At 41.6% G+C, this 26965-nt stretch overlaps 1 protein-coding gene across 1 annotated transcript in view; it reads right to left on the bottom strand.

The window, feature by feature from the left end:
• The window catches only part of Efhc2 (EF-hand domain containing 2), a 153478-nt gene that overhangs the window by 92734 nt on the left and 33779 nt on the right, over positions 1-26965 (bottom strand). The window contains exon 3 of the mRNA XM_048335429.1: positions 6793-6943. Coding sequence (XP_048191386.1) covers positions 6793-6943 — 151 coding nt within the window. The remainder of the gene's footprint in view (positions 1-6792; positions 6944-26965) is intronic.

The raw sequence follows: 26965 nt of genomic DNA, 5'->3' as shown, positions 1-26965 counted from the left end.
CTTTTGAGTATGGGTTTCAGAAAAATAACTCTTTTGTGCCAATCCTAGGGCTTGAACTCAGGGCCTAGACAATGTCCCTGGTTTTGGGGGGTTTGTTGTTTGTTTGCTCATGGCTAACATTCTACAACTGGAGCCACAGTTATACTTCCAGCTTTTATGGTAGTTAATTGGAGATAAGAGTCTCATGGAGTTTCTTGCCAAGGCTAGCTTCAACTGAGGTACACAGATCTCAGCTTCCTGAATAGCTAGGATTACAGGCATGAGCCACCAGCATCCTGAAGAAATATCTTTTTTATTTTGGCCAGTCCTGGGGCTTGAGCTTGGGGCCTGAGCACGGTCCCTGGCTTCCTTTTGCTCAAGGCCAGCACTCTGCCACTTGAGCCACAGCACCACTTCTGGCTTTTTCTGTTTATGTGGTGCTGAGGAATCGAACCCAGGGCTTCATGCATGCTAGGCAAGCACTCTACCACTAAGCCACCTTCCCAGCCCAGGAATATCTTTTAATACAGATATTCTGGCATCTGTCTTGAAACAAATAAATATTTAAAATACCATGTCTCTATTCAGATGTTGGTATCTTGTGCCTATAATCCTAGCTTCTCAGGAAGCTAAGATCCAGAAGATTGCAGCTCAAAGCTAGCTCAGGCTGTGAGACTCTATTATCTAAAATAATCAATCAAAAGCAGGTCTGGAGGTGAGGCTGAAGTGGTACAGCACAAGCTAAAGAAGCAAGCTAAGCAAGTTTGAGACCCTGAGTTCAAACTGTAACACTGAAAAAAAATCTCTGATCATAACGAAAAATAAGTCAATAAATGTGCACCTTAAGCATTGAATGAGCACCAATAGATTGGTAGGTATCCTAAAATCCTCTTATATTACCACCTTCTTGAGTTTTTTTTATATACACTTATCTGCTCTCCCAAATACCTCTCAACTCCAACTTGCAAGTAACCCCCAACCCACCACTTTCTGATCTTTTTAATTTCATATTGTTCTTTTCAATTGATCTCCCATCTCTTCCATCAATGATTAGTGTTTTTAACCAAGTTTTTAATTTGGTTGTTATACTAATACCTATGAAAAGCCAGTTCTTGACCTTAGACCTGAAGGAAAAAAACTTCTGAAGAAAGCTAGCTGATGATAGCAGTATGTACCATGCCAGATATTACATACATTCCTCTTTTTTACTCTCTTTTTTTTACTTACTTATTGTCAAAGTTTCATAATATGTATATTTCTTACCATTATTTTTCTTTAGCATAAAATAATTCAGACATGGTAGTATTGTTATTTTTGTTTTTGTCATCAGTACTGGGCTTCAATTTAGAGTCTTAGCACTGTCCCTTAGCTTTTTCACGCAAGGATGGCACTCTATCTCTTGAGCCACAGCTCCACTTCTAGCTTTCTGGAGGTTAATTGGAGATATGAGTCTCATATACTTTCCTGCCCAGGATGGCTTTGAACTGTGATCTTCAGATTTCAGTTGCTAGGATTACAGGCATTTACAGGTGTGAGCCATTGGTGCAGGCCTACACATGGTAATATTGAATTTTTATTCTGTTAGACAATTAAGGAGGAAAACTTGACATTTAGGGTCTGATATAAAATTCTTTAAATACGTTCCAGCAAAAAAGCAACATTCTATAAATATTACATATCTAACCCAAATGAAAATAATGTCATGGAAAGAGATAAAAGCAAGCCTGCAATTGTGATGTTGACTTAATAGCATACAACACACAACTCTGACAATAAGAACTTGTAAATCTTAAAAACATGCTATTCTGGTTAGAAGCTACACGTAATTCAAAACCTATTTTGACACTGTGCAAATGGATACCTCTTATTTCTGGTTTATTCCAAACTCTCACCACTGGGGAAAAAAAAAGTACATGATAGTAGAAGTGACTAAAATGGTGGGGCAAGTTCCCTTCAGTTCACCCAGCTTCACTGATTTCTTGAGTGGTCAGATCTACAAGCAACAAGTGTATCTTGTACCTTAGTTTCTTGGGAAAATAGCAAAGTCCTATGAAGTGACAGAAACACTACCAATGTCTATGGACTAAATTTGACCTCTTGCCTCGTTTGCAGGGCTCATAAGCGCATGGAAGGCAGGCCCTGGCCACTGAAGACAACTGAAAAAGAAATGCTATGTATACCCCATCCACCGAGGTCTGAATCATTGGCTCATTGAGTTCATTTTCTTACTCTTTTCCCCAATCACTTAATTTAGGAAACTATGCACTGTCCAAACAGACTTTCTTCAACAAGAATCATCATACTAAATATTTCAAGAGAAACTGGTTTTTTTCTGAACAAAACTTGATGACAGAGTGTTTTCTCATGTCTGCTTTCAACAGGAATTGCTACAGCCCTCTAAGTTTTTCCACTCTGTTGACAAACTCTGTGTCATTACAAAGTGTGATTACTGTGCATTGTGTTCAGAATCTTTGGGCTGTACCTCCATACGGAGAAATGTCTTCGCCACAGGAAGCCAATCAAAAATTATGAAATTTTCCAAAGAAATTTTAATTTTTTACTCAAGTTCTTTCTTTTCCCTGAGTCTTTATAAATAATATGACTTCCTCCTTATCTAAAAATGGTTTTCAAGTGCAACATTAAGACAATCTTGAACTTGCCTTTGGAAGCTGCCTTTGTGAGATTGAAATCAAGAGGCTGAGAAAATTAAAGTCTTAATAAGAGCCATTAATTACATGATCCTCCTAGAAGTTGTGGTTTGTATTTCTCCCTGGATAACTAAATGAAATAAAGATTCACAGGGCATGGGCGAGGGAGCCACAAAAACACGAGTCTTTACTTTAAAAAGTAACAGAAATAAAAATATGATCCAAGTCATCAATGCAAGCTTAGAATGGCTTGTGAATTTCATCACTTTGGTGTCATGGTGGAGAAAATAACAAGAATAAGCAAAAACTGCTTAGGGAATATCATAGCAAGGAGTTAAATTTAAAACCTATAAGGAAATATATTTTATAGACTGGAGAGTAGCTCAATTGGTAGAGTACATGTCTAGTAAGCATAAAGGCCTGAGTTCAATCACCAGTACCATGAAAAAAAAATTTCTAAAGCAGTCACTCACCTAATCACATACACAAGTAAAACAGATGTTTCCAAAAATGAAAAGATATAAATTTTGCTATTAAACAATTCTTTAAATAATTTCTAATATATTCTTACCAATTTTAAAAAACTTGTCTTATGCTACCATGACTTCTAAGAGCTTGGAACTCATTGTGATATATCACTATGGCTGTATGAGACCTAAATAAATAGCTAATGTGCAAAAACTATTCAACATAGACAGAAATCATAATAACAATAAAAATAGTCAAGTGGGATATATTTGTTAAGCATAGAAGAAAAGGAATGGAAAAATCAAAAGATAGCTAATTTTCAGTAGGTATTAAATATACATGTGACACCTGGGCCTTAAATATTCATGATACACTAAAATACCTAAATATTCATGAGTACTCAATATTCATGAGGCTTAATTCAGCCACTCATTCATCGGCAACACCCACTCTGGCTCCATGTACCCTCTGTTCAAGAAATACAAACAAATTCATTATTATTCAGTAGGGTTACTAGTGAGCTATAGCTGTAGCCAAGCATACACAATCCTGCCTCTTGCCAACTGAGCAAGTTTGTGTTCTTGGTCCTGGGCTCTTTCTCTCTGTCTTCTCCTTGCTTGAGCCCTAATTCTGTTCTCCAAACCACACTATTCACAAACAAGACTGCTGAAGAAGAGAAAGAAGACAATTGCCTACCACAGAATTCAAGCAGAGTCAACCCTGCACTGAACTTGCTAGGAATGAACCTACCCTGTCTCTTTCCCCTTGCTTTTCCACTGTGCTTTTTAGACTGTTTATCCTTTTTATTTTGTTTTGCAGGACTAGGAACAGAACACAAGCCCTTGCATATATTAAGTAAGGCTCTTCCAATGAATTAACTTCTGATGCATTTTGAATTATATTAATCTGTCATGTGATTCAGGCATTTTAATTTGGCCCTTGAACCATCTGTTCTGTGGCCTCTGGGAGAGGTTTTATGCATACTTCTTGGAAGCCACCATTGCTTCAAGTTAATATTCCAGGCAACACCACGGCTGCTGCATAAAGAACAGATTGTGGGAGGAGTGAAAATGGAGACAGGGAGATAACAGTAGACAGCTATGTCTAGTATTCTACTAAATCAAAAGATGAATGTAAGGCCTGTAATCATTGGCAGAGTGTTCTCCTAGCATGTATAAGGTCTTGAGTTTGATCCCAGCACCACAAATACACACCCCAAAAAATCATTATGGTAGAAAGTTAGGAGGATCACAGTCTGAGGCCAGCCCAAAGAGAAGTGTAAGTTTCTATCTAAAAACAAGCTAAAGCAATAGGAAGGGAAACATAGCTCAAGTAGTAGAGTGCTTGCTAAATAAACAGGAGATTTGAATTCAAACCCCAGTACTGCAAATAAATAAATAGCAGTAAAGGGGTCAAAATGACATAGGGCCCTACTTCAAAGTCCAGTCCCTCACACAACCTCCAAACCCATGGGAAGGTCTGTGCCCCCTTGCTGACAATAAACAGTCCTAGGCTATTTACAAAAGACATGGGATTGATTCAGGATATATTTTCTTAAGAAAATGAAAAATAAAAGGTTGCACTCAGCATAAGCAATCAAGGAAAGTAAAAATGAAAGGACCGTTGTCAGAGAAGTCAATTTCTAAGTCTGAGATACTGAAGATATAATACTCCAAAACACAAAGAAAGATGTTACTTCCAAAAATTATGGATCCTTGTGCAACAAAAGACCCCAGAAATGCATTTATATAAACCACCCCCCAAAAAAACCCACTCAACTCCCCTCCTATACCTATACCTATACCAATGAAGAAACAAACATATGACTCCCCACTCCTCCACTCAACACCAACATTCCTGTAAGTCCCTCTATGTCAGCCACTACAACTTTTGGCAGATCCCTACTACAAATTTCTTCCTTTTACTGACATGAATTTTGAGCCCCGGAGGTCATCCTTGAGAATAGAAAAAATAAATAAGACATTTCTTTACTTATCTAAAGGCATTTATCAGACATGCTTGAGTCTTCCCATGACAAACAAATATCATTTTGCATCATTCTATCTTGCACATAACAAATTTTTAGTCCTTTCAACATCGCAGTTGCTGTCCCATGAAAGTATTGAGAACTTGATATCATCCCAAAGGAAGGACCCATAGCAAAAAGAGAAGAAATCAGTCATCATAAGGCCTCTGATATATGAATATCGTAATCCACTGATGGATTCAAAATGTGAAGACTATGGTGACAGAACTGTAGAAGGTGGGACCAGACTGGGTGAAGTCACTAGGGATATGTTCTTGCCCTACTGTAAGCTACTTCCAGTTATCACTCTCCTCTGCTTCCTGTCTGCCATGATGTGTACTACTCTACTCTGTCATACTCATGACAAAAAGGACTGAAACCTCTGCTACTGTGAACCAAAATAAACCTTCCCTGCTTAAAATTGTTTCTATCAGATATTGGGTGACAATAATAATAAAACTAATATAGACTATAGGTTAGTTTTTAGTGACCATAAATGATATTAGTTCCCAGTATGAGGATGAGGAAGGGATGGTTGAAATGAATATTAATAAATTTAAGAAAGAGACATTATCAATCTGGAAATGGCAGTGGAGAACAACTTTCTCTTCTCCAGAAGGAATTAGGAAGCAGTGCAGTCATGGAAAATGGAACAAAGAACTTGGTAACAAAGTCAAGGACAGAGGAAAGTTTACTTATATTAGAGCAGCACCTGAAAGAAAATACACATAGAAAGAACAGGCCAATGCTGAGGTGTGAGGAGTAGAAGGCTGATAAGGCACTGTTATTAACTACTTGTTAACGATGTGTTTATATTTACCACTGCCAAATATCTAACTATTAGCATGATTTCTTTTTAAGCTGAAGAAAAGTCAGGCTATGGTGGCTCACACTTGTAATCCTAGCTACATGGGAAGATGAGAAAAACATTTAAGAAACCCTTTCTCAATAAAGAGCTGGGTACAGTGGTAAGCACCTGTTTTCCTAGCTAGCAGGAAGCCTAACATAGGTGTATTGTGTCCAGGTGTGTACCTGGACAGAAAACAAGAGGCTCTCTCAAAAGTAAAGGGTAAAAAGTCAGGGCTGGAGACATGACTTGGCAATAAGAGTACCTGCTTAGTCAACAGTGAGGATCTGAGCTCACATTTCAGTATTACCAAATTATAATTAATAATAAACATCTGGGCATTGAGGTCTTATGCTTGTAATCCCAGCTATTCAGGAGGCTGATACCTGAGGATCAAAGTTTGAAGTAAGCCTAAGTAGAAAAGTGTGAGGCTCACATTTCCAATTAATCTGAAAATAGCCAAAAGTAGGAATGTGGTTCAAATGGTAGTCCTTTGAGAAAAAAAAACAAATTGGCAAGAGTGCCAAGCACTGTGTCCAAGCCCCAGTACTGGCACAAAAGTAACAACTTCCAGGTACCTGTAATCCTAGTTACTCAGGAGGCTGAAATCTGAGGACTACAGTTCAAAGCCAGCCTGAGCAGGAAAGTCAACATGACTCTTATATCCTGGGACAGTGCTCAGGTCCTGAGTTCAATCTCCGGGACCAGCACAAAACAAACAAATGAAAACCCAATAAAAATAAATAAATATTAGTAATAAATAAATGGCTAAAAATGTCTATAAAAGCACAGGTACAAGTGAAAGAATGATAATAAAAAGATACCTTGAAGCAGTCCACTATTTGGCAACTGTGGCTCGTTTACTTCAATTGTGTCATCTTCAGGATAGAAGTAGATTTTATAGACTCTTATTCTATAGTCTTCTTGTCTTTTATCAGGTACTTCATCTTCCACATAGGCATCAAAAGATAATACCTGTTGGAATAATTAGAAATGATGAAAACATTCAGCAAATTTAAAATCAATAAAGCTGTTACTTGTATATTTTTGGTGGGTGACAAGAAAAAAGTTGAATTTTTTTTCCAAGAAGACAATCTACACATCAGAAATAGAGGATGTAGATACAATCATGGTTATAATACATGGAAATTATTTCATCTTTTTGTGGCATTTTGGTTCAAACAAGGAAACTATATTCAGGAAATAAATTCATCATTTTATACCAGAAAGTTAACTGCTATCTATGGAATTTCACAGTAGGATTCTAAACTCATATATTAAAAACAGAAATATCTTTTCTCACACTGTGAAAACAAGTTTTGTTACAATATTCAATGTATGTCTGTGAAAACCAAACCAGATGACTTGATGGGATGGTGGGGTTTGGATTGCTGATGGGAGAGGATGATGGAAGGGGTGACACTGAACAAATGCAATGAACTCATAAATTGACAGGTTGAATTGAAACTCCTTTGTACAACTGTTTAAGGATAATAAATATATGTTTACAAGATTAAAGCAGAAGAAATTAAAATATAAAAATAGCACAGGTACCAATGGCCAATGGCCCATGACTGTAATCCTAGATATTAAGGAGGCTGAGATCTACAAGATTACAGTTTGAGGCTTCTATAGTTTCCATTACCAAAACAACCAGAAAAAAATCTAGGCCAGAAAGGACATAGCTTGCAAGATAAACAGAAAGCCCACAGATTGGGGGAAGATCTTTACTAGCCATACAATGGACAAAGGCCTCATATATAAAATATATGCAGAATTCAAAAAATTAAATTTCTCCAAAACAAATCCTCAAAGAACCAATGGCCCCCTCAACAAATGGGCCAAAGACCTAAAAAGAGACTTGTCTGAAGAGGAAATGAGAATGGCCAAGAGACACATGAAGAAGTGCTCTATATCACTGGCCATAAAAGAAATACAAATCAAAACAACACTGAGATTCTACCTCACCCCAGTAAGAATGGCCATTATCAAGAAAACTAACCATGGCAAATGCTGAGGGGATATGGCCAAAATGAAACCCTACTACATTGTTTGTGGGAATGTAAACTTATTAAACCACTCTGAAAAGCAGTATGGAGGTTCCTCCGAAAGCTAAATATAGAGCTCCCCTATGACCCAGCAGTCCCACTTTGGGGCATCTACCCAAAATATTACAAGCAAGACCATATTAAAGCCACCAGGACAACAATGTTCATCGCAGCACAATCTGTCATTGCTAAAATATGGAACAAACCCAGATGCCCCTCAGTAGATGAGTGGATCAAGAAAATGTGATACATATATACAATGCAATTCTATGCCTCTGTCAGAAAGAATGGCACTGCCTCATTCATAAGGAAATGGAAGGACTTGGAAAAAATCATACTAAGTGAAGTCAGCCAGACCCAAAGAAACATGGACTCGATTGTTTCCCTCCTAGGGAATAATTAGTACATCTCTAGGATAGTCCTAGCAGAAGATCACAATAGCTCAATAGCTATACCCTTATGAACACATAAGATGATAAGCGAAATGAACTCCATGTTATGGAAATAAGTGGTATATCATTGTTGTAGATAATTCCAACATGCCATGTGAAACTGTACCTTTCTTTTCTCTCGTACTCCTTTCCCATGGTTTTACTCCTGCTATTACTGTAACTGATCTTAGTGCCCTGAATACTGTATATATTGGAACTAGGGAAGGGAAAGGGAATACCAAACTCGAGTGACAAAGGATAAAAATAAAAAAAAACAATGCAACAGTGATACTTACAAAACTAATCGATGTAAACCAACCATACAACTCATGGGGTGGGGTGAACTGAGGAGGGGGGAGATAAAGGAAAAATTAGGGAGGAGGCAACAAGTTGGATAAGAAATGCACTTGCCTTACCTATGAGACTGTAACCTCTCTACTTCACTTTGACAATAAAGAAGGGAAACAAATCTAGGCCGAGATGTGGCTCAAACGGTAGAGCATCAACTGAGTAAGCAAGCCAAGCAAGTAAAACTCCTGAGTTGAGTTCAAAGCCAGGCATTACACACACACACACACACACACACAGACACACACACACACACACACACACACACACACAGAGAGAGAGAGAGAGAGAGAGAGAGAGAGAGAGAGAGAGAGAAACAGAGAGGGGGGGAGAGTGCTACTTTGGTTTTAGTGAAAATCAGAGACAGTAAAAAATTCCAAAGCAGAAAGCTATGTGCCCCTTTTGAAAGACCAGATGAAATAGTTTCTATGAGTGGGTACTATGTGGTATGAGTATGTATCTTTTAATATTAGGAAACATTCTCAACAGGGCAACCTGCCCACATACGGAGGAAGACACTGTAATTGAGAACAATTGTGGGAACAGTATATTTACACTACCATTTCAAGCTTGACCTGGGATACAGACTTCTTGAGAGTGCCTGTACCTATTCCCTTTGCTGCTTACTTTTAATCATTTTTATTACTTAGCTTGCAATTTTTTTTTTGCCAAGCTTGGGGCTTGAACTCAGGGCCTGAGCACTGTCCCTGGCTTCTTTTTGCTCAAGGCTAGTACTCTACCACCTGAGCCACAGCACCACTTCTGGCTTTTTTCTATATATGTGGTGCTGAGGAATTGAAGCCAGGGTTTCATGTATTCAAGGGAAGCACTTTACCACTAGGCCATATTCCCAGCCCCGCAAATGTTAATTTTGCATATTAAATAATTTTAAGATTATCCAATGTGGACAATATACATACCAATTGACTCTGTAGGAGTGGTCAGTTACTCTAATTAAGAAAATACATCCCAGAAGTGCTTAGCAACTTTTTCTCAGAAGCTCATACTTCAAAATGACTAACAAAATGCTTGATCAGCACTAGAAGCTTTGTTATCATAAGTGAAGTTTTAAATGAGTTTTAGTAATTGGCAGATATCAAAATGAATAGATCAGTTGGCCAATGTTGGTTACTGTTCCTTACAGGAACAGGTTCTATGAAGCCAGTGATCCCAGGGATCTATTCCTTTAAAATAACACTTTTGGGTGAAAAGAGAGGGTAGACTGGGGGAAGATATAATATTAGCAAGGTATATTATATGCATGTGTGAAAATAAAGTAATGAAGCTGGGCGCTGCTGGCTCTCACCTGTAATCCTGGCTATTCAGGAGGCTGAGATCTAAGAATTGTGGTTCAAAGCCAGTTAGGGCAAGAAAATTCATGAGACTCTTATCCCCAACTACCAAAAAGCCAGAATTGGAGCTGTGGTTCAAGTGGTAGAGTGCCAGCTTTGAGTGGAAAGGCCGAGGGACAGTATCCAGGCCCTAAGTTCAAGCCCCAATACAAAGAAAAGAAAGAAGGCAAAGAAGAAAGAAGGAAAGAAGGAAGGAAGGAAGGGAGGGAGAGAGGGAGGGAGGGAGGGAGGGAGGAAGGAAGGAAGGAAGGAAGGAAGGAAGGAAGGAAGGAAGGAAGGAAGGAAGGAAGGAAAGAAGGAAGGAAGGAAGGAAGGGAAGGAATTCATTAAAAATTATTGGAGGCCCCAGTGGTTCATGTCTGTAATCCTAGCTATCAGGAGGCTGAAACTGAAGATTGTGGTTCAAAGCCAACCAGAGCAAGAAAGTCCATGAGACTCTTAACTCGTATTAATCACCAAAAAAACAGAAGTGGAGCTATCGCTCAAATGGTGAAAAAACAAAAACAACTCATGGACAACACCAAGGCCCTAACTTCAAGCTCCAAAACTGGAACCTCCCCCCCTCCCCCCCCCAAAAAATTGTTTAAGCCTGGTGCCGGTGGCTCACATCTATAATCCTAGCTATTCAGAAGGTTGAGATCTGAGGAGCATGAGTCAGAACCAGCCTGGGCAGTCAAATCCATAAGACTTTTATGGTGGTTTACCAGTAAAAATCAGGGAGTGAAGGTGCAGTTTAAGTGGCAGAATACCAGATGAGAGCTTAAAAAAAAAGCAAGAGTACAAGGCCCTGAGTTCCACCTCCGGTACTGGCACACGCGCACACACACACACACACACACACACACACACACTTTAAAGGAAGGTGTATACGAAATTAATGAGATGAATATTTTATGTGCATATATGGAAATATCACTGTGAAAATCTTTTTGCACAATTAATACATAATAATTTTAATGCATTTTGACGTCACTCCAAAATGATGCTATGTGTAGCTAGTTTCTCGGGGGAAGGCACTTGTCCAGATCCAAGGTCAGAATGCTGTCACATTTGAACTGAAGGAGTAATTCAGGTAAAATATTGCTGAATGAGTACAAAGGTTTGGTTTTGTTTTCTGCCAGTCCTGGCAGGGCCTGAGCACTGTCCCTGGCTTCTTTTTGCTCAAGGCTATCACTCTGCCACTTGAGCCACAGTGCCACTTCTGGCCTTTTTGTATATACGTGGTGCTGAGGAATCAAACCCAGGGCTTCTTGTATACCAGGCAAGCACTCTTGCCACTAGGCCATATTCCCAGCCCAAGTACAGAGGTTCTGGTTATTTATTCTGCAATGACGAAAATGTTTTGGAACTACAAAGAGACAATGTAAATGTCCTAAGTGTCACTGAATTTCCCTTTTTAAGTGGCTAATAGTTTATTTCATTGTTATGGGAGTTTTACCTTAATTAGAAAAAACATGTTACACACCAAATTCTGTAGGGCATTTTTTTTGCCAGTCCTAGGGCTTGAACTCAGGGCCTAGGCTCTGTCCCTGAGTTTCCTTTGCTCAAGGCTAGCACTCTACCACTTGAGCCACAGCACCACTTCTGGCTTTTTCTCTTTATGTGGTACTGAAGAATTGAACCCAGGGCTTCATACATGCTAGGCAAGCACTCTACCACTAAGCCACATTCCCAGCCCTGTAGGTCATTTTTAAATGATAACTTTATACCAAGCACCAGTGGTTCATGACTGTGATCTTAGCTATTCAGGAGGCTGAGATCTGAGGATTATAGTTCAAAGCCAACCTGAGCAGAAAAGTCTGCAAAACTCCATCCATCACCAACTAACTAGCAAAAAGCTGAAATTGAAGGTGTGAGTCAAGTGGTAAAGTCCCAACCTTGAGTAAAAAATATAAGGGAAAACTTGACCTTGAGTTCACACCTCAAAACTACCACAAAAAGAGATAGAGTTTTATGTGAATTGTATCTCAATAAAACTAGCCCAGGCTGGGCTCTAGTTGCCTACACCTATAACTCTAGCTATGCAGGAGGCAGAGACCTGGAGGATTGCAGTACGTAGCCAGCCTAAGCAGAAAAGTTCACAAGATTCCATATCCAAAACAACAGCCAAGGACAGAGCTGGAGGTATACCTCAAGCAGTAGAGTGTCAGTCATGCAAGCAAGCTGAGCAAGCAAGACAAACAACCTTGTGGTCCTGAGCTCAAACCTAACATTGAAAAAAAATCATGAATTGAGGAAGAATAATATTAGAAAATCTGAAAGCACAGAGATCTGGGCCTTGATTGACATTTCAAAAGAGGGAATATTCAATCTTGGATTTTTTTTCCTTTGTAATCAGACAGGAAACTGAAGAAAATATTCTTAGCTCTTATCCAAGGGATATGTTGAGTTATTGGCATAAATTTGTGAATGAATAAACTGGAATAGGTCAGGTGAAAACAATTATCATAGATATAATCATCATAATATTAACAAATCAAATGATGCATTCAATGAAAAGATGCCCAGCACTGGTGGCTCATACCTGTAGATCCGGCTACATGTAAGGCCAAGATAAAAGATAATTGTTAATGGCTAAGCTGGGAAAAAGGTTAATAAGACCTCTCATACAGACCTTAACCAACATGCTTGGTAAAGTGGCACATACTTATAATTCCAGCTTCTAATAAGGAGGCAGAAGTAGTAAGATGGCAGTCCAAGGCACCCAGGGGAAAGTGCAAAACTTATCTGAAAAAAAAGGAAAACCTAAAACAAAAATGCAGGACGCAGGTCTCTGTGGTAAATAAAACATTTGCAAGGTGCTGAGTTCAAACTCCAGTAGCATTTGGAGAGAGGTAGAGACCAAGAGAGATGTAATAAAAGTAGAAGAAAGGGGATAAGGATATAGTTCAAGAGATAGCCTAAGAAGTATGAGGCTCTCAGTTCAAACTCAAATACTGCAGGAAGAGGAGAGGGAGAGGAAGAAGGAAGGGAAAAAGAGAGAAAGAAAGAGACAGAAAAGGATAAAATGGAAATATATATTTAAAAGACTGAGTATCAGTATGTATAGAAAAGAGAGATTGATAGACTGGATTTTTATGTTCTGTTCCCAGAAGGATACAAGTTGCCAAACTACAACATGAAAAATACAAAATGAATCAGATAATGGTCAGAGTGAAAAGACAAGGGTAAAAAAGAGGAAGAGCAAACTGTAAAATGTGGCAGTAGATGGTAGGGAAAATACACTGAATAGATTTAATTTTACACATGACCTAAATGACAATACAATTTGATGTTATCAGAAAATCCAGAAAAAAAGAACCTAAATTTAAAAATTCTAGAAGTAAAAGAAGTATAGAAAAATATGAGGTCATAGGATTTTCTCTTCATTTCTAAGTCAAGCAGACACTGAATAGTAAGTAAGGTTCTAGAGGATGTATTTAGCTGCAATTTCCATGAGAAGAAATTGTAAATGTCGTTTGGCAGGGTGTATAATCATCAGCTCTCCACAGGCTTCCACAGGTCCTATGGTATTTACAGTATACAAGGCTACCTGCCTCAGCACAAAGCCATTTGGAATTTTGATTCTAGCCTAGAGAACATAAAATATGAAATCAATGAACGTTTAATAATATGACTTCCTCATTATAAATGAGTGTCTTCAAATGTTCTATATTTCTGAATTCAGAGTCTTTTGACACTTAAAAAGACTCAGAAGTGTGTATTTATGGAAGATTAGGTACAACTTAAGATGCATTATGGTCTCCTTGACCTCTCTTTTTCCTTTCTGTAATTATGGAAAAAGCCTTCAACCCACCCACCCCCATTTGAAAGGAAAGAGTTAATCTTCACTACTTGCTTTGTATTACATCTTCCAAATGGCTGGAGGTGGGAATTTAGATTATTAATTTTCATTTAAAATGTTATGAAAATGGCCAGGTGCCAGTGATTCATGCCTATAACCCTAGCTACTCAGGAGGTTGAAATCTGAGGATTGTGGCTAAAAGCCAGCCCAGGCAGAAAAGCCAGTAAGACTCTAATCTCCAGTTAACTATCAAAAACCTAGAAGTGGAGCTGTAGCTCAAGTGGTAGAGTGCTAGACTTGAGCAACAAAAGCTCAAAGACAACACTAAGGCCCTGAATTCAAGAACCCCCCAAAAAGTTATCAGAATGATTAGTATCTGGTGCAGGACTGCCACAATAATTTGCACACAATAATTGTGTGCAAAAGCCTGTTTGCCCAGATGAAGTGACACAATCCTAAGACTAAAGAACAGTTTAATCTCTCAAAATAAATCATATAAATTTTCAAGATGGAGAGACTGGAGCAACCATTGCACGAATCATAAGACAGTGGCTCAGGAGCCCAATATCTAAGTATCAGCCAAGCATGGTGGTGCAGGCCTATATCAGAAGGATGAGGCAGGAAGAAAGTTGGTTTGAGATAGCCCCAGTCACATAGTGAGACTCTATTTAAAAAGAGAGAGAGAGAGAGAGAGAGAGAGAAAATGGTATCAAAACTCACACATCAGCCAGGCATAGTGACTCAGCTTATTCAGGAAACATAAGTAGACAAATTGCATGGGCCAAGATCAGGCTCAGGCAAAAACATAAAAATAACGAAAAAATAAAAGCCAAACACGGCTAGGCATAGCACTCAAGGAGTGTAGCACCTGAAAGCATCTGCCTACCAAGTGTGAGGCCCTGCCCGAGTTTAAACCCAAGGTTTAAAAATAAAAATTAAAAAAAGAAACAAGAAAGGAAAAAAGCTATCTTGGCCTATACCTGTTTGTTTTATTTTGTTTTTGCCAGTCCTGGGCCTTGAACTCAGGGCCTGAGCACTGTCCTATCACTCTGCCACTTGAGCCACAGCGTCACTTCTGGCTTTTTCTATTTATGTGGTGCTGAGGAATCAAAGCCAGGGCTTCATGTATATGAGGCAAGCACTTTACCACTAGGCCATATTCCCAGCCCTGACTATACCTGTAATCCTGGCTACTCAGGATGCTGAGATCAGAAGAATCACAGATAAGGCCCAGTCCAAGAAGAAAAGTCTGCTAGACTCTCTCTAAAAAACCACCAGCAAAGCGCTATGCTGGAAGTCTGGCTCAAGTGGTAGAGTGCCATCCTTTAGAAAGTGTGAGGCCCTTAGTTCAGACCTCAGTAGTATCATATAATGGTGGGGGGGAACCTCTCTCACGCATCAGTTCCTAGGGAAGATAGATGTTAGGAAAGAAAGATGAAACATCAGTAATGTTCATTAAAGTGTGTTTTTTTAAAAGGGGTCTAATGAAGGTGGGCACAGTGGCATGCACTATAGGTGTCACTACTTGGGAGGTAGAGTTAGTATAAGAATTGCTTGAGCCTTAGGAGTTTAAGGCCAGCTTGGACAATAAAGCCAGATAGTATCTTAAAAGAAATGAATGCTTTGAATACATTACAGCTGAGTGGGAAGTATATGCCTAGCTTGGCTCCATACTCAGCATCACAGAAATAAATAAGATGAATATCAGTGACTCACACCTAAAATCCTAGATACTCAGAAGGCTGAGATTCAGAGATTGTTGTTTAAAGAAAGCCTGGGCAGAAAAAGTCCAACTCCAAAACAGCCAGCAAAAAGGAGAGCTGGAGACATTGATCAAGTGGTAAAACACCGTCTAAAGAAGCAAGCCAAGCAAGCATGAGGCCCTGAATTCAAAGCTTTGTACTACAAAAAAAGAATGTTTTATTGGTACTCTCATTAGTATTGTCATAATATTTAATATGAGCTATTCATAGCAAATTTACAAGTGTACAATAAGTGATTGTGGACAACAGATACAACTGTGCAGTAGTTCTTAAGGACCCCAGTTCACACCCTGGTACTTTCATAACAAATAAATAAAGTAATAAGTAAAACATTTAGTCTATATTTTGTAAAATGGGCTCACACTTACATTATGAAGTTCAAAAGAAGTTAGAGCATAATAAGGAAACATGTGTACTCTATTTTCATGTGTGTGACCATACTTGGGCTTGAACTCAGGGCTTTGTACTCTGGCTTGGCTTCTTCAATCAAGAATGAGACAATGCATCCAAATATAACACTTTCTAAGACAAATTACCATTAAATTATATAAGCATACTTTATTGTGTATGTGTGTTGTGTGTGTGTGTGTGTGTGTGTATGTATGTGTGTGGTGTACATTCACATAGTACTGGGGCTTGAATGACTCAGGATTTCACATTCTGGCATGGCTTTTTCTTTGTTCAAAGCTGGTACTCTACCACTTGAGCCATGCCTTCATTTCTGTTTTTTGCTAGGATTATAGTCATGAGCCACTGGTGGCTGGTATGTTCTAGCTGGGTTTGTTTTGTTTTTTAATTTTTGTTGTCAGTCATGGGGCTTGAACTCAGGGGGTGGGCGTTGACCCTGAACTTTGTTGCTCAAGACTAGTGCTCTACCACTTTGAGCCACTGCTCCCCTTCTGGTTTTGTGGTAGTTAATTGGGGATGAGTCTCACGGACTTTCCTGCCTGGGCTGTGTTTGAACCATGATCTTTGGATCTCAGCTTCCTAAGTAGCTAGTATTACAGACATGAGCCTCCAGCGGCTAACTGTTCTAGTCATTTTTTCCAGAGTCTTGTTTTTTTGCCTGTGCCAGCCTGGACCATAATCCTTCCATTGATGCTTCCACATTATAGCTTGTATGACAGATGCTTGCCAGACCCAGCTTTTGGGTTGAAATGGGGTCTTGTAAGCTTTTTGTTGCCTGGAATGGTCTGGAACCACAATCCTCCTGAGTCTCAGTCTCCCTTACACACTCTCAACTTTGGGCCTATACTGGCTTTGAATTCTGATCCTCCAGATTTCTGACTCTAAGTAGCTAAGCTTATAGGCATGACCAACCAGTATCTAGACCAAGTTGACATTGGGGATTTTTAAAGCTCCCAACTTGATTATCGAATGAAAGCCAATGTTGAGAATTACTGCTAGAGAACATTTTCAGTACTGTACTTAAAATTGAAAGACCCTAACTCAAAAACAAACAAGCACTATTTAAGAGCCCCATTAATAGTCATAAGCCACCTATTAAATTTTTTAAGCAACATTTTCTTCACAGGTGCAAGGATAGTTCCAAATTAAGAAACTTGACAAAATGTGTAAAGATGTCATACTATTTCCTACCACATATATTTTAAGATGCAAGATCTTCTTGTTAAGTTCCTTAACAAGATTACAAAATATGTGCTTTAAGACAATAGTCTAACTAAGCATCATTATATTTAATTAATTAAACTAGGAATCTTTATCAGGAACAAAACAATAATGCCATTACCAGCATTGTTGTTTAACTATTTTTAGTTCTGGACCATGTGAAAAATAAGAAATAAAGATACTATCAAGCAAGAAGCAGAAACACAGAGAGATAAATAATGGCAGTGATAGAAATCAAAAATAAAATACTTGGGCTGGGGATATAGCCTAGTGGCAAGAGTGCCTGCCTCGGATACACGAGGCCCTAGGTTCGATTCCCCAGCACCACATATACAGAAAACGGCCAGAAGCAGCGCTGTGGCTCAAGTGGCAGAGTGCTAGCCTTGAGCGGGAAGAAGCCAGGGACAGTGCTCAGGCCCTGAGTCCAAGGCCCACGACTGGACAAAAAAAAAAAAACTTAAACTTTAAAAAAATAATGTGAGGGGAGAAACTAAAACCATTTCCCCTAAACTCAGGAACAAGACAAGGATGCCCACACTCCCTCCTTCTATTCAACATAGTGCTGGAATCCCTAGCCATAGCAATAAGGCAAGAGGAGGACATCAAAGGGATCCACATTGGTAAAGAAGAAATCAGACTATCCCTATTCGCAAATGACATGATCTTATATCTGAAGGACCCAAAAAAACTCAGTCCTCAAACTCCTAGAACTAATAAACCATCTTGGCAAAGTAGCAGGATACAAAATCAACTCACAAAAATCAGCAGCTTTTTTGTACACCAGCAATGTACAAGCAGAAAAGGAATTATGGAAATAATACCATTTGCAATAGCTAAAAAAAGAATAAATTACCTAGGGATTAACCTAACTAAAGATGTGAGTGACCTATTTAATGAGAACTATAAAAATCTAAAAAGGGAAATCAAAGAGGACACCAGGAGATGGAAAGACCTCCCATGCTCATGGGTAGGCAGAATCAATATAGTGAAAATGGCCATAGTGCCCAAAATGTTATACAAATTCAATGCATTCCCCATCAAGATCCCAGCTATAGAAATAGAGAAAACAACCTATAAATTCATATGGAACAACAAAAGGCCTAGAATAGCCAAAGCAATTCTAGGCAAAAGAACCAGTGCAAGAGGAATCACAATACCAGACTTCAAGCTCTATTATAGAGCTGTCATAACAAAAACATCCTGGTACTGGCATAAAAACAGACCTGAAGACCAATGGAATAGGATAGAAGACCCAGAAATAAAGCCGCATTCTTACAGTCAGCTGATATTCGACAAAGTAGCTAAAAGCATACAATGGAAAAACATAGCCTCTTCAACTACTGGTGCTGGGAAAACTGGGCAGCCACGTGTAGAAAACCCAAAGTAGAACCTAGCCTATCACCATGCACCAAGATCAACTCAAAATGGATTAAGGACCTCAACATCAGATCCAAAACTAAAGGACAGAATAGGAGAGAGACACTAGAACTTATAGGCGCAGGAAGGAACTTCCTGAATATAGTCCCAGGGGCACAACAGATAGGGGAGAGTCTCGACAAATGGGACTACTACAAAATAAAAAGTTTCTGCACAACTAAAGACATAGCCACCAAACTAGAAAGGCAGCCAACCATATGGGAAAGGATCTTCACCAGCAAAGCAACAGACAAAGGCCTAATATCCGTCATCTACAGAGAACTCAAAAAACTAACCCCCTCCAAGCCCAATAAACCAATTATTAAATGGGCAAAGGAGCTAAAGAGAGACTTCACAGGAGAAGAGATAACAATGGCAAAGAAACGTATGAGAAAATGTTCAACATCCCTGGCAGTAAAGGAAATGCAAATAACAACCCTGAGATACCACCTCACTCCAGTTAGAATGGCCTATACTCTGAATTCAGGCAACAACAAATGCTGGAGGGGATGCAGGGAAAGAGGAACCCTTCTCCACTGTTGGTGGGAATGCAAATTAATACAACCACTTTGGAGAACAGTATGGAGGTTCCTCAAAATGCTCAGCACAGACATACCCTATGACCCAGCCATACCACTCCTAGGCATCTATCCTGAACAACAGGTCTGAGGTATCATAAAGACATCTGCACATCCATGTTTATCGCTGCACAATTCACAATAGCCAAAATACGGAAACAACCTAGATGCCCCACTACAGATGAATGGATTCAAAAAATGTGGTACCTATACACAATGAAATACTACATAGCAATTAGAAATGATATAATATTGGTATTCACAGGGAAATGGTCAGAACTTAAACAAATAATGTTGAGCAAGACAAGCCTAGAACACAGGGAACAAAGGGGCATGGTCTTCTTGATATAAGACTGTTGGGGAGGGGGGCAGTAGAGACCAGGTCTGCAAAACAACAAACTTCTTTTCAAATGGTATTTCCACATTTGGGTCAGCGACTTTATATTATGTATCTAAAACAAAACAACTACTAAACATAAAAAGGTCTAGAATAGACCTATCAGTGGATCACAATAGCTCTACAGCTATGTACACATGATCATATAAGATGAGGATAAGCAAAAACAACTCCAAGAGAAGGACACAGGAGGATTCTATTGTTGACATTATGTTTAAAGTTCTAGGTGAATTTCCTTTGGTGTACCCTACGTGGTTACTGTATATGATTTTGGTACACTGGGTATTGTATATATGCCTACCTGATCTAGGGAAGGGAAAGAAAAATGAGGGTGTAAGATATCACAAGAAATGTACTCACTGCCTTAATATGTAACTGTACTCTCTTTGCGCAACACCTTGTCAATAAAATTTAATTTAAAAAAACAATGTGAAGGGGCTGGGAATGTGGCTTAGTGGTAGAGTGCTTGTCTAGAATGCATGAAGCCCTGGGTTCGATTCCTCAGGACCACATACACAGAAAAAGCCAGAAGTGGGCACTGTGGCTCAAGAGGTAGAGTGCTAGCCTTGAACAAAAAGAAGCCAGGGAAAGTGCTCAGGCTCTGAGTCCAAGGCCCAGGGCTGACCAAAAAAAAAAAAAAAAAAGAATAAAAAATAATGTGAAGCCAGGTGCCCGTGGCTCCTGCCTGTAATCCTAGCTACTCAGGAGGATGAGTTCTGAGGATCACAGATCAAAGCCAGCCCAGGCAGGAAAGTCTCTGAGACTCTTATCTCCAATAAACTATTCAGTAAAAGCTAAAAGTGTCACTGTGGCTCAAGTGGTAGAGTGTTAGCCTTGAGCTTCAAATAAGTAAAAAACTACAAACTACAGTTTTAATTAAAACTATGACCCAGATAAAAGTCAAAATACTTACTACAAAATGCAGGAGTATTTGACTAAACAGATTGGAAGTATATTCCAGATAAGCAGAGTAAAATAATATATTCAAGTGGTGTTCTATTAGTATTTCAGTTGTTCTTAATTCTAAGTCAATCTGATTTAAAAAACCAACAACTCAGCCTATTAAGTACAGCTGTAAAAAATAAGAATAATGAAGTCTAGCATTTCCAGGTTTTATACCTAAATATAATGCATCAATTATTCAAACAGTGCAACACAAGAGAACCAGAGACCTACTAATAAGTAGAAAAGAATAATTTGGAAACTGTACAAAACTTAAACATATACTCAAAGAAGAATCACATAACAATAAAAGCAAAACAAAAAGTAGTCACTTGGAAAAGCTGGATGAATATCCCCAAATTAAAATATCAGGTAGATTATTAGCTTTAATATATCAAATCAATCCCCTTTGGCCATCAGAGGGGAAAAGATAAGGAAAGCCTCAATTTGAGGGAATGACATGTGGAGGTGTGGGGAAAGGGGGCACGGCAGCAGGGCAGAGGAGGCAGTGGGCAACGGCATGATAGAGGCGCACTGGAAGCGGATGGCGTGGCAGATGCAGATGGCATGGACAGGAGAGAGTGGAAGCAGGGAGGGGGGGAGGGGAAGAGGCGGAAGCAGGGGGCTGGGGGCATCGGATCAGCATGGAAATGGGGGTGTTCATGGCAGCATACAATCCCAGGGTGGCACAGAAAACATTCAAGAAAATCTAAAACTTGGCTATTAATAGAAAAACATAGGAAAAACAACAAAACTGTATTACATTTTAAATTAATTTAAAAAAAAAATTTTAAACATCCTAAAAGAGAAGAAAAGAGCATAAACAAAATTCAACAAAGCATTCAGTCTAATAAAGCATCAAGTAATTGCAAATTAAACTTACAGTAAAGGCAGATTTGGTTGTGTTTCTCCTATAAAAGGACCCTTCATGATGGAACGAATTTTGTTTTGAGATCAAATTCTGGCTCCGTACCCCTAAAAGCTGTGGAAGCCTGGGGCTGAGTGATCTCCCTGTCTCAGCCTCCCAAGCAGAGCAGCTACCAGCACGTTTCCCTGATAGCACTTTTGCCGCCACCTGCACTTTCAATTTTATGTTGCTGAAATTTGGGAGCAACGAACTCCATTCCTGAGCATTTAGCCCAGGAAAGCAAATGAAACTACGGAGGGAGAATAAAAAGAAAAAAGAGCAAAGATGGTGTTTGTAGCTTTTAAAGCACCATTTAAAAAAAAGAAAGAAAGAAAACACTAGAGATGTGAGGAGTTGAAATTCAGAGTTTGGTAAAATTATAGCTGAACTCTTAAGTAATCCCTGAAATATTTCATATACTTGTTGGGAGCGGGGTGGGCTGCCCCCCTCCAACCATCGTGGGCCGGGGGTGAGTGGCATGCAGGCATGGGGGGGCATGTGGGCAGGGGTGCCGTATGGGTAGGGCACGACTACGGTACTGGGGGCATGAAGGTGTGGGGGCATGCGCGGTAGGGAGGGCCTCACAACACAGGGGGACGATGGCAGGGGGCCCTGTGGGTGGGTGGGGGAGGGGTGCGGGCTGGCCTGGGAGGGCATGTGCATGAGCCCCATGGGTCTGGGGAACGTGCAGGTGGGAAAGATCACGGTGTGGGGGAGAGGGGAGCATGGAGAGGGAGGATCCCACGGGACAGGGGGCAGGGGAAGGCAGGATGGAGGGGGGAATCGTGTGGGAGCAGGGTGGGCTCTACAGGACGGGGGTGAGTCACAGGGGAAAGAGAGAGGATGCAAGGGAGCTGGGGGGAGCCATGCACGAATAAGAAAATGCACGGCATAGTAACAGACTTGTGTTAACTATCACTCTTCTGTCCATCAACTTTATAATAAAAAGGAAAAAGGAAATATGCGGCAATAAGAAAAGTATAAGGGGAGAAGAATGCAATGGCAAAGAGGGAAACTTGCAGGCATGAGTGCTCACACAATGGAGGACATAGACATACAAAATGGTCGCTGCAATGGCTGCGGCACATGTGAACACCTGGCCAGGCTGAAGAATGATAAAGACGGAAGTGATGCAAGGGACATCATTGGGGAGGGGCCTAAGAAGGACGTGCCCTGAGGGGCGGGCTCTTCTAGCCTTGTGAGAGGAGTGACGGGGGCTGGGCTAGGTGGTTTGCTCAGTCCAATCCTCTTGCTCTCCCTAAGAACAAATAGCTGGACCCAGAAACAAACTATATGTGATATCTGAGGCACTTGGTGGTCTTTGGCATCTCAGAAATGCCTTGTATCCCAAATGTCAATTTTTCTGTACGTGTGCCCATCCAGGGTCTTGAACTCTGTGCTTAGGCGCTGTCCCTGAGCTTTGTTTTACTTTTCTAATTTTTTCCTCAAGTCTACTGCTTCCTGGGGCTGAGCGATCGTTCTATCTTAGCCTACCAAGCCAAGTAGCTGCCGGCACATTTGCCTCCCAGAGCCCCTTTGACAAAGCCTGCTCCAACATCCGGCTTCCGACTGTCCATTTTGGATGTCCCGGAAGTACTTTGCTATGACCCTGATGACGCAAGGAGCCAAGGCATTGTGGGAAGTACTAGGCATTGTGGGAAGTGAGCTTCCGGAGCCAGACGCCATTTTAGGTGTCGGAGGTCCACGGAGCTTGGTGTGTTTTCCAGAGCTCTTTGGAATCCCACTTGGAAAGATTCTGCTGTCTCCACAACGCTGAAAGAGATGGCTAACAGTTGAAAAGTTCTGAAGGTGTCGGAACTAGTCAACTTCCAATCCCGAAGGATCGACTCTTAGGTGAGTTTCCCCTCTCAAAATGGCGGCAGTAGTAGCCGGTACCTGCTGCCTGAGGCGAGGTGGGCGGTGGGGGGACGGCAGTGGGAGAATCGGGTTGGAAGACTACAGGGGTGTCCTGTAGTGGGGAGTCGGGCACTCGACTTAAATAAAAGCCCACCATTTAGTAAGAGTTACCCCAACCAACATGGCGGCAGCAGCATGAGCCACCTGAGGCGGGAAGTGGGGGAGGGGAGGGCAAATGGAGCCGGGAGGTCAGTTGTGGGGGAGGGAAGTTGGAAAGCCCTTTGAAAGGCTCCGGGGGTGTCCTGTAGTGGGAAGTCGGGCACTCAGGACCTAAAAGCCCACCGTTTAGTAAGAGACCCCGACCAACATGGCGGCGGCGGTACTGAGCCACCTGAGGCGGGAAGTGGGGGAGGGGAGGGCACACGGAGCCAGGAGGTCAGGTGTGGGGGAGGGAAATTGGAAAGCTGTTTGAAAGGCTCCGGGGGGGGGGTGCTCTGTAGTGGGGAGTCGGGCACTCAAGACCTAAAAGCCCACTGTTTAGTAAGATACCCCGACCAACATGGCAGCGGCAGCACTGAGCCACCTGAGGCGGGAAGTGGGGGAGGGGAGGTCTGGGGGAGGGAAGTTAGGAAAGCAGTTTGAAAGGCTCTGGGGGTGTCCTATAGTGGGTAGTTGGGCAGTAAGGACCTAAAAGCCCACCATTTATTAAGAGACCCTGACAAACATGGCAGCGGAGGCACCAAGCCACCTGAGGTGAGGGAGGTCAGGTGTGGGGGAGGGAAGTTAGCAAAGCAGTTTGGAAGGCCCCAGGTATGTCCTGTAGTGATGAGACCGGTTCTAAGTAAGAACCTCTGCCCACAGTTTAATAAGAGACCCTGGCCAACATGGCGTTGGTTGGCACAAAGCCACCTGAAGCAGGGGGTGGGGGAGGGGAATTAGAGAAGCAGTTTGGAATGCCCCAGGGGTGGCCTGTAGTGGGGAGTGGGGCACTAAGAACCTCTGCCCACAGTTTAGTAAGAGATCCTCACCAACATGGCAGCAGGCGGCACAAGCCACCTAAGGTGGGAGGTTGGGGAGAGGAGGGCATGTGGGGAAGGGGTGAACAAGTGGGGAAAGGAGAGTTAGTGAAATGGTTTGGAAGGCTGCAGGGGTGTCCGGTAGTGGAGAAATGGGCACTAAGTACTTAAAAACCCACTATTTAATAAAAGCCCCTCACAAACATGGCAGCAGTCAGCACAAACCACCTGAGGTGGGTGATGGGTGAGGGGAGGGCAGGTGGGGGGAGGGGAGTTAGTGAAATGATTTGGAAGGCCCCGGGCATACCGTGTAGTGGGGAGTCCAGCATAAAAGACCTAAAGGCTCACCGTTAAAAGAGTCCCTCACAAATATGGCAGCAGGCCGCACAAGCTGCCTGAAGGAGGTGAGGGAAGTTAGAGAAGCAGTTTTTAAGCCTGGGGGGTGTCCTGTAGTGGGGAATCAGACACCACAGATCTAAAACCCCACCGTTAAAGAGCTCGTAGGGAAGAATATCAAAATGGAACGATAGAGTAAAAGGCAAACCAGTACAACAGCAATACTTAAAAGACAATTTGTTGTAAACTAACTGCAACCTTTGGGGGATTGGGAAGGTGGAGGAAAAATGAGAGAGGAGTTAACAAGTTTGACAAGAAATGTACTTAGCTTAAGTATGTAACTTTCCCCACTGCACATCATTTTGACAATACAAATAAATTTAAAAGATAAAGCATGGCCAGGTGGCAAAAGCCTCCTGAGGTCGGGGAGGATAGAGCAGGTGGGGAGAGGCTGGGGAAGGGGAGGAGAGAGAAGCGATTTGGAAGGCCACAAGGGTATCCCTAGTTGGGAGTCGGGTACTAAGGGCCTAACTGCTCATTCTTAATTAAGAGCCCCTCACTAACATGGTGGTGGGTGGCACAAGCCATCTGAGATGGGAGGTGGGGGAAGGGAGTTAATGAAGTGGTTTGGAAGGCCCCAGGGGTGTCCTGTAGCAGGGAGTCGGGCACTAAGGACCTCTGTTAAGAGCCCTTCAACATGGTGGCAGGTCCCATAAGCCACTTGTGGTGGGAGGTGGGGAGCGGGTGGGTGGAGGGGAGAGGATATAGTGAAGCAATTTGGAAGGCCTCAGTGGTGTCCTGTAGTGAGGAGTCAGGCACTGAAGTCCTAAAAACCCACTCATAATTAAGAGGTCCTCAAGAACATGGTGGCGGGTAGCACAAGCTGCCTGAAGAGGGATGGGTGGGAAGGGATGGCAGGTGGGGGGAGGGGAGTTAATGAAGCAGTTTGGAAGGCTGCAGGGGTGTTCTGTAGCGGAGAGTCAACCACTAAAGACCTAAAAGCCCACCATTAAGCAAGAGCCCCTGATGAACATGGCAGTAGGTGGCACAAGCCACCTGTGGTGGGGATGGGGAGTTAGTGAAGCCATTTGTAAGGTCACACGGGTGTCCTGTAGTGGGGAGTCAGGCACTAAAGATCTAAAAGCCCACCATTAAGAAAGAGCCCCTCACTAACATGGTGACTAGCTGCCTGAGGCCAGAGGGAGGGGAGTTAGCAAAGTGGTTTGGAAGGACCAGGGGTATTCTGTAGTGGGGATTTTGACACTAAAGACCTAAAAGTCCATCATTAAGAAAGAGCCCCTCACAAACATGATGGCTATAGGGCTGGGAATATGGCCTAGTGGCAAGAGTGCTTGCCTCGTATACATGAGGCCCTGGGTTCGATTCCTCAGCACCACATATACAGAAAATGGCCAGAAGTGGCGCTGTGGCCCAAGTGGCAGAGTGCTAGCCTTGAGCGGGAAGAAGCCAGGGACAGTGCTCAGGCCCTGAGTTGATGGCCCAGGACTGGCCAAAAAAAACAAAAACAAAAATCATGATGGCTATAATCCCTGTCAGTTGCCTGAGGTGGGAGGGGAGTTGCTGAAGCCTTTTGCAAGGCTGCATGGGAGCCCAGTAGTCATGGTTGGGCACTAAGAACCTAAAAACTAAAAGCCCACCCTTAGGTAAGAGCCCCCGGCAAACATAGCAGTGGCTGACTGTGCCAACTGTCTGAGGTGAGAGGAGGTGGTGTCAGGGGAGGGAGCCAGTGAAGCAGTTTGGAAGGCAGCAGGGGTATCCTGTGGTGGGGTGGGGTTAGGAAGGGCACTTGAAAACCCAGGAGGACTTTGTAGACTGCACTCAGAGGTGTTCATTTTCCAGAGTATTCTGCCATCCAAATGCCTCCCCACCCACCCCCCCATCTTCCTGCCAACTTTTTTTAATCCATTCCTCAAAACTTGCCATGAGTAGTAGTTCTATACTACTAAAGAATGAGACTTGGGTGGGTACATGAGAGTCTTTAGTCTGTAGAATACACTGTTCTGTGCTGGTCCATTTTTGTAAAAAGGAAAAGAAAATTCTTCCCTAGAGCCTAAAATTACAGTTCCAAACATGGTTTCCCCGGGCACATGACTGAAGTTGGACCTGGGGGAGAATGAAGGAAGAGATAACATTGACCAAGATTCATTTATCGTACTTATAACCTGACATAAA

This window comes from Perognathus longimembris, chromosome 28 (assembly GCF_023159225.1).
Source record: "Perognathus longimembris pacificus isolate PPM17 chromosome 28, ASM2315922v1, whole genome shotgun sequence".
In the NCBI taxonomy this organism is placed as follows: domain Eukaryota; kingdom Metazoa; phylum Chordata; class Mammalia; order Rodentia; family Heteromyidae; genus Perognathus; species Perognathus longimembris.
The sequence above is the reverse complement of the archived record's forward strand: the minus strand, read 5'-3'. Positions and strand labels throughout refer to the sequence as shown.